We start from the raw sequence: 13,276 nt of genomic DNA on the forward strand, positions 1-13,276 counted from the left end.
AAAAACAGGCATAAAAAGCAAAGATAATGAAATAAAATAAATAAATAAACACAGCAGGTACAGAATACATGACTAAAAGGCATACTGTAGTGTGAGTATGAGCAGCTCAATTAAAAGCAGCGGCAAATAGGTGCGTTTTTAGTCTGGATTTGAAAATAGGAAGTGTTTTCAGCGGACGTGCACGATTTAGGCAGTTTGTTCCAGATTGTTGGGGCATAATAACTAAAAGATGCTTTTCCATGTTTAGTTGTTGTTCTCGGAACAGAGAGCAGACCCGACCCAGAAGACCTGAGTCTCCTGGATGCTTCATAGAGAGGCGAAGTCCCTCCCCTTCCGGTTGAGCTCCATGGGACCTTATTTCGGAAAAGTTATGCATTGAAGTCAATGGAGAGAGAAAGATTATCTTTCGATCCCGTTTGAATTGTGCCACGAATTACACATATGATGTTTGTCAATTTAAAAGATAATTTTACAAGTGAAAAAAATAAAAATGTGTCTTAAAACTGTGAAGTAACACTTTTTTTGTGTGAAACCGCTCAATGAACTACATCTCCCATCTCGCACCACACACCAAGACGGCCGTCACGTTGGCACATTTCACTTCTTTCTTTCAGAATGAGGCGGAAAGTATTAAAAGAGGTGAAAATCACTACAAGTCTGGGCACGTTGAGAGCTGTACATACACACAAGGGGAGTTAGTCGGGACCGGGATTCTGGGATTTGTAGTCTTTCTAGTTGCGTATTTTTCATCGTCTTATATTTCAACAGTTTTACGACAAACTGTGACTTTTTTGACAAGGAAATTATTATTTAAGATTGACAAACATCATATGTGTAATTCGTGGCACAATTCAAACGGGATCGAAAGATAATCTTTCTCTCCCCATTGACTTCAATACAAACTTTTTCCGAAATAAACTCCCATGAGTCCCACCGGAAGGGGAGGGACTTCGCCTCTCTATAGTGATGGAGGAGGTCGTCTATATACCTCGGTCCTAAGCCATTTAGTGATTTAAAAACTAGCAGTAGTATTTTAAAATCAATTCTTTGGCAGACTGGAAGCCAGTGTAATGATCTCAGAACCGGAGTGATGTGATCCACTTGTCTAGTGTCAGTGAGAACTCGAGCAGCAGCGTTCTGAATCAGCTGCAGCTTTCTGATAGATTTTTTAGTGAGCCCTGTGAATACACTATTGCAGTAGTCGAGTCTACTGAAAATAAAAGTATGGACAAGTTTTTCTAAATCCTGTTGCGACATTAGTTTTTTAATCTTTGATATATTCTTCAGGTGATATATGCAGACCTAATAACTGTTGCAATGTGACTGTTAAAATTCAGGTCTGAGTCCATCACGACACCTAGCTTTATTAGTGGTTTTGTAGTCTGCCGACTGAAGCTCTGTGATTACTTTTAATCGGTCCGTCTTTGCTCCAAAAACAATTATCTCAGTTTTTTGTTTGTTCAATTGGAGAAAGTTCTGAGTCATCCAGTCAGTGATGTGCTCAATGCACTTGCTCAGTGTTCTAATTGGAGAGTAGTCTCCCGGTGTAATTTTAAAATAAATCTGGGTGTCGTCTGCATAGATGTGATAGCTTAGATCGCTCTTTTTAATAATTTCAGCCAGAGGTAGCATATAAATATTAAAAAGCAAAGGTCCTAAGATGGAGCCTTGAGGAACCCCACATGACATATTTATCAGGGTTGATTTGTAATTGCCTATTGAGACAAAGTTTGTTCTGTCCTTTAAGTAGGAACTAAACCAGTTTAGAGCTGTTGCTGAAACTTCCACCTAGTTTTCAAGACGGCCAAGCAATATGTTGTGGTCAACAGTATCAAAGGCAGTGCTGAGATCTAATAATACTAACACTGATATTCTGCCACTGTCTGTGTTCAAATGGATGTCATTTAAGACCTTAACAAGTGAAGTCTCAGTGCTGTGATTAGCTCGAAAGCCCGGCTGAAACACATCAAAACCGTCAGTTAAAAACATGAAATTACTCAACTGTTGAAAAACAGCTTTTCAATCAATTTGCTTAAAAAGGGAAGGTTTGATATTGGCCTGTAGTTATTCATTATGGTTGCGTCTAGGTTAGGGATGGGAACGATTAATCGAATATTCGAAATTATTCAGGTATTCGAATAATTATTCATGTATTCGAATATGAGTTATGAATATTTTTATTAAAAAAAAATTATACATTTTATTTTTTGGGAGGGGTGCATAATTGATTACATATTATCAAATTGAATAATTCAATGTATACGACAGTGCCATACCTAAATGTGTTAGTTGACGTCTAAAGGTGTGTTTTGCTCCGCTCACCGGTCCCTCACATCGGGCAGAGCTGCAGGTGCTGATATCTCTCTCTCGTGTCCGGTTATACTTCACTCGCGTTTATGTCCAAATCCATCAGATCTAGCTAGTGCTAGCCAATGATATGGCTGCTGCCCCTCCCTACACGCAGATCACGCAGACTCAAACCTCATCTTAGGCCCAAATGTGGCGCAAATGAGCTCCACAGCCGTTGCGAGGTTCCGGCGCTAACAGTTCATGAGCGTGCTCCCCCGCCCCCTGTCAACACTCGCGACACATGAGTGGCCAGCCTAAACAACAATAAGCGCTGCTTGGCAACCGTGTGTGGCGGCAAAGTACTAGACATTTTGACTGGAGAGATTTAGTTTTGCCGGTATTCAACATATTTTACCAGTCATAGTCCGGTAATTATTTACACTCCAAGAAGAGTCCTACACAACAGACATGGCGTCAAAAAGGAGTAATGTGTGGAAATATTTCGACCAGGTTAGTGAGTGCGGTGTAGAGGTCAAACTATGCCAAATTAAACTTGCTATACCTTGCTATACCCGCAACCTCCGTTCCAGCTGAGAGGGTCTTCTCTACAGCTGGCCTGATTGTGAATCGCCTCCACACATGAAAGCCTATAGCTGTCAAACTGTGATCACCAGTTCAATACATTTGACAAATTCGACTGGATTTCTATACTTATTTGAACATGTATGTATTTATTTCCAAAAATTATTGAAAAAAAATTGTTAAAAAAAAAAGTCTAAAAGAAAATTGTTACAAAAAAGAAATGTACCCAAACTATTTTTTATATAGGATATGTACATTTCGGTTAACCGGTTAACCGTTTTTTGGGGGGTCGGATATTCGAATATATATTTGCTTTCAAATTCCCATCCCTAGTCTAGGTTATGCTTTTTTAGGAGCGGTTTTATTATTGCAGTTTTCAGGGCCTGTGGAAATACATCTGATTGAAGAGACTTGTTTTCTATGTGTAGTATATCTGAGGCCAAGCAATGAAAAACGGTTTTGAAAAATCCTGTCGGGATGATGTCGAGGCTACAGGAGGATTTCAGATGTTGGATAATGTCTAGGTCTTTAGCATTTATCAGACGGAATTGTGACATGGTGTCTGAATTGGCTTTAGGTGAACACAGGGACAGTACATTTGCTGTACCTGATACAGCGGCACTGACTGCCTGTCTAATTTGCATGATTTTGTCAGGGAAGAAGGAGGCAAAATCATTGCAGGCCCTGGTGGATAGAAATTCTGAGGCTTTCGACACTGGGGGGTTTGTTAGTCTGTTGACGGTAGCAAACAAGGCACGTGAGTTTTTTTATTTTTGTTAATGATGTCAGAGAAGAGCGATTGTCGTGCCTTTTTTATTTCCTGATTATAGAAACCGAGTTTCTTTTTATATATTTCCAAGTGAACCTGGAGATTTGTTTTTCTCCACCTGCGTTCAGCTTTTCTGCACTCAGTTTTTGCTGTTCTCACAGTCATGGCTTTTCTCCATGGAGATATTTTCTTGACAGATACTTCTGGTAAGTTAGCATTTTTACCACTTCCGGTTCCTTCGACAAAAAGCAATGCAATTTCTCCATAGGATTTTGGAAAATCGCTTGAAATAAGGTCTGTGTTTGACACAAATTGAAGAGACAGATCACGTTTTGTTCTACGACATTAAATACATCAGCAGTGACCCCACTGGTGATTTTTGAAGAGTTAACGTGTCTGAAAAACGATGGTTGTTAACATGTGGCTGAATAGGACTAGAGAAGTTGTCGAGGCCGTTTTACGTCATTACACCGAAAACGTAAACACTCGCTAAGTTTGTTTCCTGTTCTGCTTGAAAGCAAGTACCTGCCTCCTGCAAACTGTTAAAACAAAAGCTTCAAATCGTACAATTTTGTATCTGTATTTTTGAATGTGGATCTTAAGTCGGCGTGACGTTGAAGCAGCGACCCTGCTGTAGTTCGTTTATAGCATAACGTTAGCATTTTGCTTCTGGCGACTAGATTTATGATTCGAAAATTATAAAAGTAGGATCAAGGGTATTGCGCCGAGGCTTCGGAGTGTGTGTTGAGTAATCCCCGAAGCTTTTTGTGAAGCTTGTATTGAGGCTTGCATCGTTTTGGGCCAGTGACGTCATCGATGACAAACGAAGCCTCGCTGCCTGTCGATACCACGTGACCGCTTCAGGAAGCCATTCAGATCGGTTGAACCGCAACGCTCATATTACCTATGGATGTATAATAAGAACAATATAACCCAGAGTCCTGCACGGGTCTGATTTTCAAGACCCGCTCCCGCCCCGCACCCGCGACGTGCAATACTGAACCCGCCCCGCTACCCACACATATTGCCAATTAGTTCCGCAACCCGACCCGACCCGTCGGCACAAGATCCGCAACCCAACCGCAACCAGACCCGAACCCGCATAGCCTAGCCTATATATGAGTAGTGAAAACGTGCAATTATTAACACACGCAGTTGCATATTTGTCTCAAAAAGCGTGGGATGTTGGTTATTTTCTCCATCTAGGATGTGTTACAACCCGGCTCATGGGCTGCAACAAAAAGCAGGGAGGCGAGACGAATGGTAAGAAAATAGCACTTGTTTATTCCCTGATATACAATGTAATGAAACAACCAGCCACAGGTCCTAGAGGCTGGCACGGAGAGAGTGCCCAGAGGAGTCCCCCCAAGGTAACCGTCTGGCTCCTCCTATATCCTGTTTCAACAGGTGTAGCTCATCCGGCAGGTGCGCCTCATCAAACAGCTGCAGCTGGAACCTGCAATCACACACAAAACACACACACAACCAGACGGCACCCCACGCGGTGTGGAGTGGTCGTCACAGATGACACTAAAAGCCTCCCAGACGTTGAATTTCGCTCTTGAGGAAGTGTTATCAAGCACTAGAGAGCTTCACCTCAGCCATTTCGAATGTGGCGCGCACAGCAGCAGATTGATGCGCTGCAGAGGTTATGATTATGCAAGGTCCCGCGGGGGAGAAGTCTGAGGATTTAAACATTAAACTAAATTATTATTATTTTAATATATTTATTATGCAATACCCACGACCCGCGGGTACCCGACCCGATGCAGGACTCTGATATAACCCCTCCTGTACCGGGCCCGGTGACACGATGGAATTAAGAGAGCTCAGACCCTCACTTATATAGAGGTCGGAACATGTCATAAGTATAAATAAATAAAAGCATAAATAAATGTAGGAATAAAAACATGAATAAATAAATAAATACAGGAATAAATAGCGTACAGTGTTTTCAGGTGGATTCAGTGTGTGGGCTGTGGCTCAGTTGGAAAGCAGTTGACTCACAACCGCAGGGTCCCTGGTACAATGACTCGTCAATACGTCTTTTTATTTTTATTATAAAAGCTACAGCTAAATTAGATAATGCAGTTAATAAATGTAGTCTTTGATATGGTTTAGCCTTTCTCAGGCTACAACATGGTTAAGTTTACGAATATTATTAAGGAATACAAATCCCTCTTTGCAATGTTTACCAGCCTCCTTAGGCTTTTCAATCACAATCATTAAACTGGAATAAAAACAATATTGTTAACATGAAAATATGATTTTATGTTTGTTGTTTAGAGTTATTCTAAGGCTTTACTCATTGGGAACTCGGTATGAGATAGACTCTATCTCATACCGAGTTCCCAATGAGATAGAGCACACTGTTGAGATGTCAAATCTGCCTGTTTTACACACTTTGACACTTTGTGTGCAAATGAAGCCCACGATGAAGCCTCATGAGATGAACCCTTTTGCGAACAAAGTGGCTGGAAAGCTTCAAAGCTTCATAAGGCTTCATCTAGCCATCACTAGTGGATATTATCCGGCTGAACAAAACGTGATCCGTTTCATAAATGTGTGTCAACCACAGACCTTATTTCGAGCTATTTTACAAAATCCTATGGAGAAATTGCATTGCATTTTTGTCGAAGGAACCGGATGGAGTTTACTTCCGGGTTTTAGGATGCATCCCTGCGGTTCTCGACAGCCCTCAGCGAATCAGATCGTAGAGAGCGAGGATATAAACCTGGACGCTGAACCTCAAAACAACACCGCATCATTCTCCATTACGACTGCGTGCCTGTCTGTTGAAGCGACGCATATTTCGAAATGGCACTCCGAGTAACCAGAGTAAGTATTTTTATGTTTATCATTATTCTTTATTTGACAGTAATTCTGTATAGAGGAAATGTGTCTTTATTGGATTGTTTTATTTAAAAAAGATAATATCTACATGATATCTCTTAAATGCCCTCGTGCTTAGCTGTGGGGTTTGCTCTCTTTTAAACCATTACAAATTAATGGCATGCACTATAACGCTGTTTCTTCTTCTGCAGACCCGCTTGGCTTCAGCCAGAAATGCTGAAATTCAGATCGCTGGAAAGGCCTGCACGGTCACCGGGCCCACAAAGCCCCGAGCGGCTCTCGGTGAAATTGGAAACATTGGAATTAACAAAGAAGTACAGAAGAAGGTAAGATTTGTACTACTTTTATAATAGGTAGGATGCCAACACCTGGAAAACACGGCTAACATTCAGCTAATTATCGTAGCCATGCATGTAAGATTATTGGTAGGCTTTGAGGGCTAAATAACTGAAAACAATCACTTTCCATTTGTATCAAAATCAACGTGGGAATGTTTCATGCTTCTCACGACTAAAGCCTTTTATGCAAAATGACTACAGCTGTGCTCTGATGTAACAACAAGCAAAGCCTGGTAACGTTGTTTTGAAGCACATGGTTACATTTGCTTTTTAGAAGGGGTTTACCCAAGTTCTGAAAGATTGACCATGTAAAAGCATTTTTACACACTTCTATAAAACACTAAATGTCTGTCCAGCATGTAAATTGACAGTGTCCTATTATAGATAACCTACTCTGCAATTCAGTTGTACACAATTAATCCAGAGTGGTTGCTGCAAGCTATGAAATGGTGGCCACCACAGTTCTGACTTTAATCCATTTTTTTCCTTTTAGGCTGTCAAGACAGGGGCCACAAAGAAGGTCAAAGTCCCGGTCACCAAAGTTGAAAAAGCAGTTGCTGTTGTTGAACAGCCCAAACCAAAAACTGTGGTTCCTGTTAAACCTAAGCCAGAAGTCCAGGTGAGTGAATCCCAGCAGCTATTTGCTCAAACAAAAATGGCTGCCGGGTGTGGTTCTAATATTGGGAATTCCACCATTCCAGGTTATCCCTGAACCAGCCTCCCCAACTCCCATGGAGACTTCTGGCTGTGCCCCGGCAGACCTCTGCCAAGCCTTCTCAGACGTCATTCTTCACACCGCTGTCAGGGATGTAGATGCCGATGACTACGAAAACCCCATGCTCTGCAGCGAATATGTGAAGGAAATCTACAAGTACCTGCGTCAGCTCGAGGCAAGCAAATGAATATTCTTCAACTGGCTACATGTATTGGAGATTTCTCCCCCCTCTACTGCTTATGGATTTTAACCAGTTTTTGTCTCTACAGGTGGAGCAGAACGTCAGAGCCACTTATCTGCAGGGTCTGGAGGTGACTGGGAACATGCGGGCCATTCTCGTTGACTGGTTGGTGCAAGTGAGCCTCAAGTTCCGTCTGCTGCAGGAGACCATGTACCTGACCGTGGGAATAATTGACCGCTTTCTTCAGGTGTGTACATGTATATCTTGTCCTGTTTTTTTGCCTGACATGGCTAGCTTAAAGGTCACCTCTTATGCAAAATACATGTTATATATCAACATGTGTCCCCTCCGTGTAAAGACATTCTGAAAGTTTCAGGAAAAAAGATTCTCTCTTTTTTTGTCCTGATCCATTTCTGCAAAAACCTGTCTGAGATTTTGGCCACTTCATGATGTCATAACGTTTTTTTTTTTTTGGCTCGTGTAACCATTAGCCAATCACCAACAAAGGTACCCCCCCCCCCCCCGCCCCCACACAGCTTATCACCTGACTCTCCTCTTAGAGCACCATTGTGTTCTTTTTAACCAAATGTCTCTCAAGAGGGGTGTGGGGAGGGGCTCCTTATTTTCATCTCAAGTAACAAACAGAGAATCAGCACTTTAGAAACGGGGCTGAAACAGAGGGGATTATGGGATGCTGCAATGGGTGATCTGTTTGGTATTTGGAGCCAAACACTTCAGAGACATGTTTTGCATATATTTGAGACTTATAATATATTGATGAAAAACAGTATAAATCCTTGTGTCTAAAGTCCTGTGATTGCACCTCCAACAGGACAACCCAGTCCCCAAGAAGCAGCTGCAGCTGGTCGGCATAACTGCCATGTTCCTGGCTTCCAAATACGAGGAGATGTACCCCCCCGAGATCTCAGACTTTGCCTACATAACCGACAAGGCCTACACCACTGCAGAGATCAGAGACATGGAGATGGCCATCCTGCGAGTGCTCAAGTTCCAGCTGGGCCGTCCTCTTCCCCTGCAGTTCCTCAGAAGAGCGTCCAAGGTTTACCAGGTTTGTATCATTTTAACAGCAAACAAGACACATTTTCTGCTTTGAGATCTTCAATTTGTTGTTGATGATGTCGATGTCTCTCCTCAGGTAACAGCTGAGCAGCACACCCTGGCTAAATACCTCCTGGAGCTCACCATGGTCGACTACGAGATGGTTCACATGCCACCTTCCATTGTTGCAAGTGCTTCTCTGGCTCTCAGTCTCAAGGTCTTGGATGCTGGCGAATGGGTGAGTTAACCTCTTCCTAAATACGTCTGTATCAGATGAGGAAAATATCATTACTTGTGACAAATGAACAGATGGTTTATACAGTTCAGATTATAGTATACTACTAAAATAACTGTCCATTTAAATGAGGAGAGCAAAATGCATTAGTTCAATATGCTAAAATAACACATTTGGCCCTCTTTTGAAACTTTCATATTTTTACAAGACTAGGCTAATAAGTGCATCTTCAAAATATTAAAAGGTGGCTTATCATCTATTTAAATATTGGCCAATATGTGTATTTCAAGGCTACAAAAGTGTGCAAAGTGGGGTGTTGCCTTTAAAAATGGTTGCCTCAGTCATAAAATGGTCATGGAGCATTTACTGTCAAGTGGATTAAATGCTTTTCTGAAGGACATCTGTGTATTGTCTCTTCTCAGGACGTGACTCTGCAGCACTACATGGACTACACGGCAGAGAGTTTGATTCCTGTGATGGCACACATTGCCAAGAATGTACTGAAGGTGAACGACGGTACGACCAAACATATGGTAAGTGTAAAACAAACAAAACTCAAGTGTCAATATTTGTGTACTTGAAAAGGATTAATCCTTAATTTGGATTTACTTCTAACGCAATGCCGATTTTCTCTTATTCCAGGCCATTAAAGGAAAGTACTCCACTTCCAAGCAGATGAGGATTGCCACCATCGCGCAGCTCAAGTCTTCAGTGGTGACGGATATTGCAAAGCAGCTTACCGTATGAGAAGACTTTTGGCACTATGTGCCGTTTTGTACAGTTGTAACTTAAACTTTTTAATGTGACCGAAGGAGCTGCACACGAAGGACCAAATCAGTGGTTTGCACATTTTATCAACTGAAATCGTGAATACTTTTACTGACTCTTTTTCTAAAGCATGCTACAAGTTTTAATTTAAAAGCTAGCCCTCACACAAATTGGCAGTTCAGTCTTGGAAAAGGACCTGCTCTTCAGTAGAGTGAACCATATCAGGCTTATTTACTCGGTATGAGTTTCAGTCTGTACGACTACTCTAATGCAATCACTTTTTTACATCATAAATGCACTACTTGGGATGTTGGCTGACTGAAATCTTGACTGTCTATAGTTATTTTTATAGCTTAACTGCTGCTCTGGCTGCAAATCTAAAACCTGTGGCATGCTTTCAAATGGTCCTGAATATCTAAAGAGTCCAGGTGTGAATTTTTTTTCTTGTGTCAAATGTACAGCAATACTTTAAAAAACATTTTACATGCTTAATTTTCTTAAAGCTTTTATTAAAAATGGTTCAGATCAGACCTTTGTTTCCTTGTCATTAATGTTCATCACCACCAGAGGGGGCTCTCAGCTTAAAGTTCTCTGCTTCATCTTTCTTCAGCAGAAAATCTAGACTTTGATCGCTATAGTTTCAGTTAATATTTACCTTACTGAGCTTCAAAACTATTGCTACTATATGATGGTATTTAGTACCGAGTGATTCAAAAGCATCACTTCTTGAAAGGTGCTTTTCATGCATCACTTTTTAGTCTTATTCCTGGTCATTCTTAATGCTTCCATCCTGAACACACTGAAGTATCCACTAATTTAACATTAGTCTATTGCTGCAGTTGAACTAATGATTTACATGTCCAACAGGGAGCACCATTAAAATGCTAATTGTACTAATGTAATTTTACATACAAATCTGATCCAAATAAAACACTCAGTGTCAGTGTTATGTCCATTGTGCAGCTCTCTGTTTATCACACTGAATAAGGTGCAATGTGACAAACAGATGTTCTTAAGCACAAAGTCTACCACGGAGCCTGCATGTGCAAAACCAGCTTCCTGATACTGATGTAGTCAAAGTTCAGCTATCAACATTTTTAATGTGTTTTCATGTCAATGTCTTCTGTAAGGACAGCTTACAGTAACACTAAGGTTGCAGAATATTTGTCAAAGTTGAGTATCTTGACCTTTCAGTCCACTGGCTGAGGACAACTTTTACCCAAGTACTGTACTTAAAGGTGGGGTATAATTTGAGAAACCAGCTCGAGTGCGCTAGAATTTGAAAAAATCTGCCACTTCCTTACAGAGCCCCTCCTCCAACACACACAAACGTGCACATGACCAATGAGGGCACGAGATACATTTGTGCACAGATGGAAGGCTGACAGGCAGGTAGGCCATCCAGTTATTTTAGCGGCGGCTCAGATGATTAGTCGTGCTTTTTACAGCGCTACGGCTTCCACAGATGACATTTTTTAATGAATTTTTTTGTCAAAGCACTTAAGATATTAATTGCTATCGGGATGTTAAGAGCATTCCATGGAATATGAAAAAAAGTGTATCTCGAGCCGGTTTCTCAAACTTACCACCTTTAACTAGAATGTTAAGGCTCTTTTTCTTGAGTATTTCAATCTTTATGCAAACCTATACTTTCTACAATTTTGGAAATATTGTACTTGTTATTCCAATATATTTGATAGCTGCATTCACCTTAAAGATTCAAATTGATGACAAAAAACCCCTAATGAATATTATAGGTTGATCTACATCTCAGTTTTTAATCTACTCCTTAACCAGATGCAACATTAAAGCGATTAATACATCAATATTTATAATCCCGAACATATTCTGAAATGGGCCATTCTGCATAATGAGTACTGTTAATTTTAGTACATGCTATAACTTGAGTGACATTTTAAATTAAAGACCTCAGTGCTAACAATATTTTCAATGTGGAGTATTGCTTTAAGTGAACGATCAGAATACTTCTTCCTCTTCTGCTCATAGGCAGCTATCCTGTAAGCTGCAGATGCAAACTTCTCACATCTTCAATAACATCACGCCAAGCCTCGAGTATATAAAGCCAATGGACGGAGCAGAGAGGGAGCTATTATCACTTAAAGCCATTCACAGCTGAGACTCCTTCCTCCCTGGGGGACGCCAGGAGAGCTTTGCTGTACAAAGACCACCTGCCATCTGCATGACACTGTGTTCATCATCAGGATCATAAGGCCATCGCTCCTAAAGGACTGCTGGATAACAGCTTGAACGCATCTGCTGCTTTATGGACCAGAAATCCTCTGCCGTCGAAAGGGGAATTACATTATTTGGCACATTGGGAGTTTGGGTTTATTGTAGTCTATGTCTGAGTAAATCAATTGAAACACGAGGTTCCAAAGAGCAGTGGTGCTTTCACCGTCTTGCGAGGTAGAAACAAAAGTTATATAATGCAAAATAGTTTGATCTAAAAATCCTAGCTTCGAATGTGCTATCTGACGTCGAAGCAGAAAATCAGGCACCTTAAGAGCACATCCCTTTTGTCCATAATGCTCTGAGCCTTCCGTCGTTTTCCCCAGACACATGTAATAATCAGTCTCAGTTATCCTGCAAAGCCGGGCTTTTAAACCCATACATCACACCGAGAAATCATACTTTGAGGCTGAGGTCATGACTGGGCAGCTATATCGGTTTACAAGACAGATTCCTCCTGTGCAGGGGCTACAAACTGTGCACTTACAGCTGCCCGGAACATTATTTGGCCCTTCCTGATGAAAATTCAGCTGTGTGACGTTTATTATGATGGAAAATTAAACACAGTGGCTGTGCCGTTCAAGACAACTCAGCAACTGAAGATAACTGTGGTATCTAGCCAAGCAAATAGTCTGGTTTATGTGAAGGGTCACTGTGGTGCTCAAAACATTGAAAAATTACAAGAATTTAAGAACAGTTTTAGAAGTGCCTTTTATTGAAAAGGCACCAAATAATGAACGACTGTAGCCAATAAATCATTTTTCTTGCTATTCCTTTCTGCTCAGATGATCAGAGCTGATCAAGAGTCCGCTGGGAGTCAATTCTTTATGATTAAATAGTATCAGACATAAAAAAAAGACCCAAATCCCACTGCAACGAGACCACACTTGAGCAGATTTGGCCGATTAATACTGGGCAGACTTGGTCCTGAATTCTAGAAATGCATTCTTTCAATAAAAGTATTTTGGTTCAGATGTTCTTTTCCCATAACATCCAATTGGCATACCTCTGGTGAACTTCAACTGGAAAAAAGTGGTTGTACGTTATTGTCTCCAGGTCCCCTAGACCTTAGTGGGGACGTAACAGACGCCATCATTAAAGAAAAGTATTTCAGTTTCCACTTTTCTAGGTTAATTGGCAAATGTTTGCATGCTCACATGCTAAAGTAACAACTCACCGCCTGAATACCTATCCCGACCTCACCCTTTCCTTCCCAATAGATAGCCATAACTAGGGA

The 13,276-nt window shown here is 41.1% G+C and overlaps 1 protein-coding gene across 1 annotated transcript; it reads left to right on the forward strand.

The window, feature by feature from the left end:
* The first annotated feature begins 6,394 nt into the window (after window positions 1–6,394).
* LOC117456242 (G2/mitotic-specific cyclin-B1-like) lies at window positions 6,395–10,319 on the forward strand. The gene is made up of 9 exons (XM_034096050.1): window positions 6,395–6,478; window positions 6,685–6,819; window positions 7,325–7,450; window positions 7,533–7,721; window positions 7,816–7,974; window positions 8,560–8,796; window positions 8,884–9,024; window positions 9,444–9,554; window positions 9,664–10,319. The coding sequence occupies exons 1-9, from the start codon at window positions 6,458–6,460 to the stop codon at window positions 9,766–9,768; spliced, it is 1,224 nt and encodes a 407-aa protein (XP_033951941.1). The 5' UTR covers window positions 6,395–6,457; the 3' UTR covers window positions 9,769–10,319.
* The last annotated feature ends 2,957 nt before the right edge of the window (window positions 10,320–13,276 follow it).

The sequence above is a fragment of the Pseudochaenichthys georgianus genome, chromosome 12 (assembly GCF_902827115.2).
Source record: "Pseudochaenichthys georgianus chromosome 12, fPseGeo1.2, whole genome shotgun sequence".
Classification (NCBI taxonomy): domain Eukaryota; kingdom Metazoa; phylum Chordata; class Actinopteri; order Perciformes; family Channichthyidae; genus Pseudochaenichthys; species Pseudochaenichthys georgianus.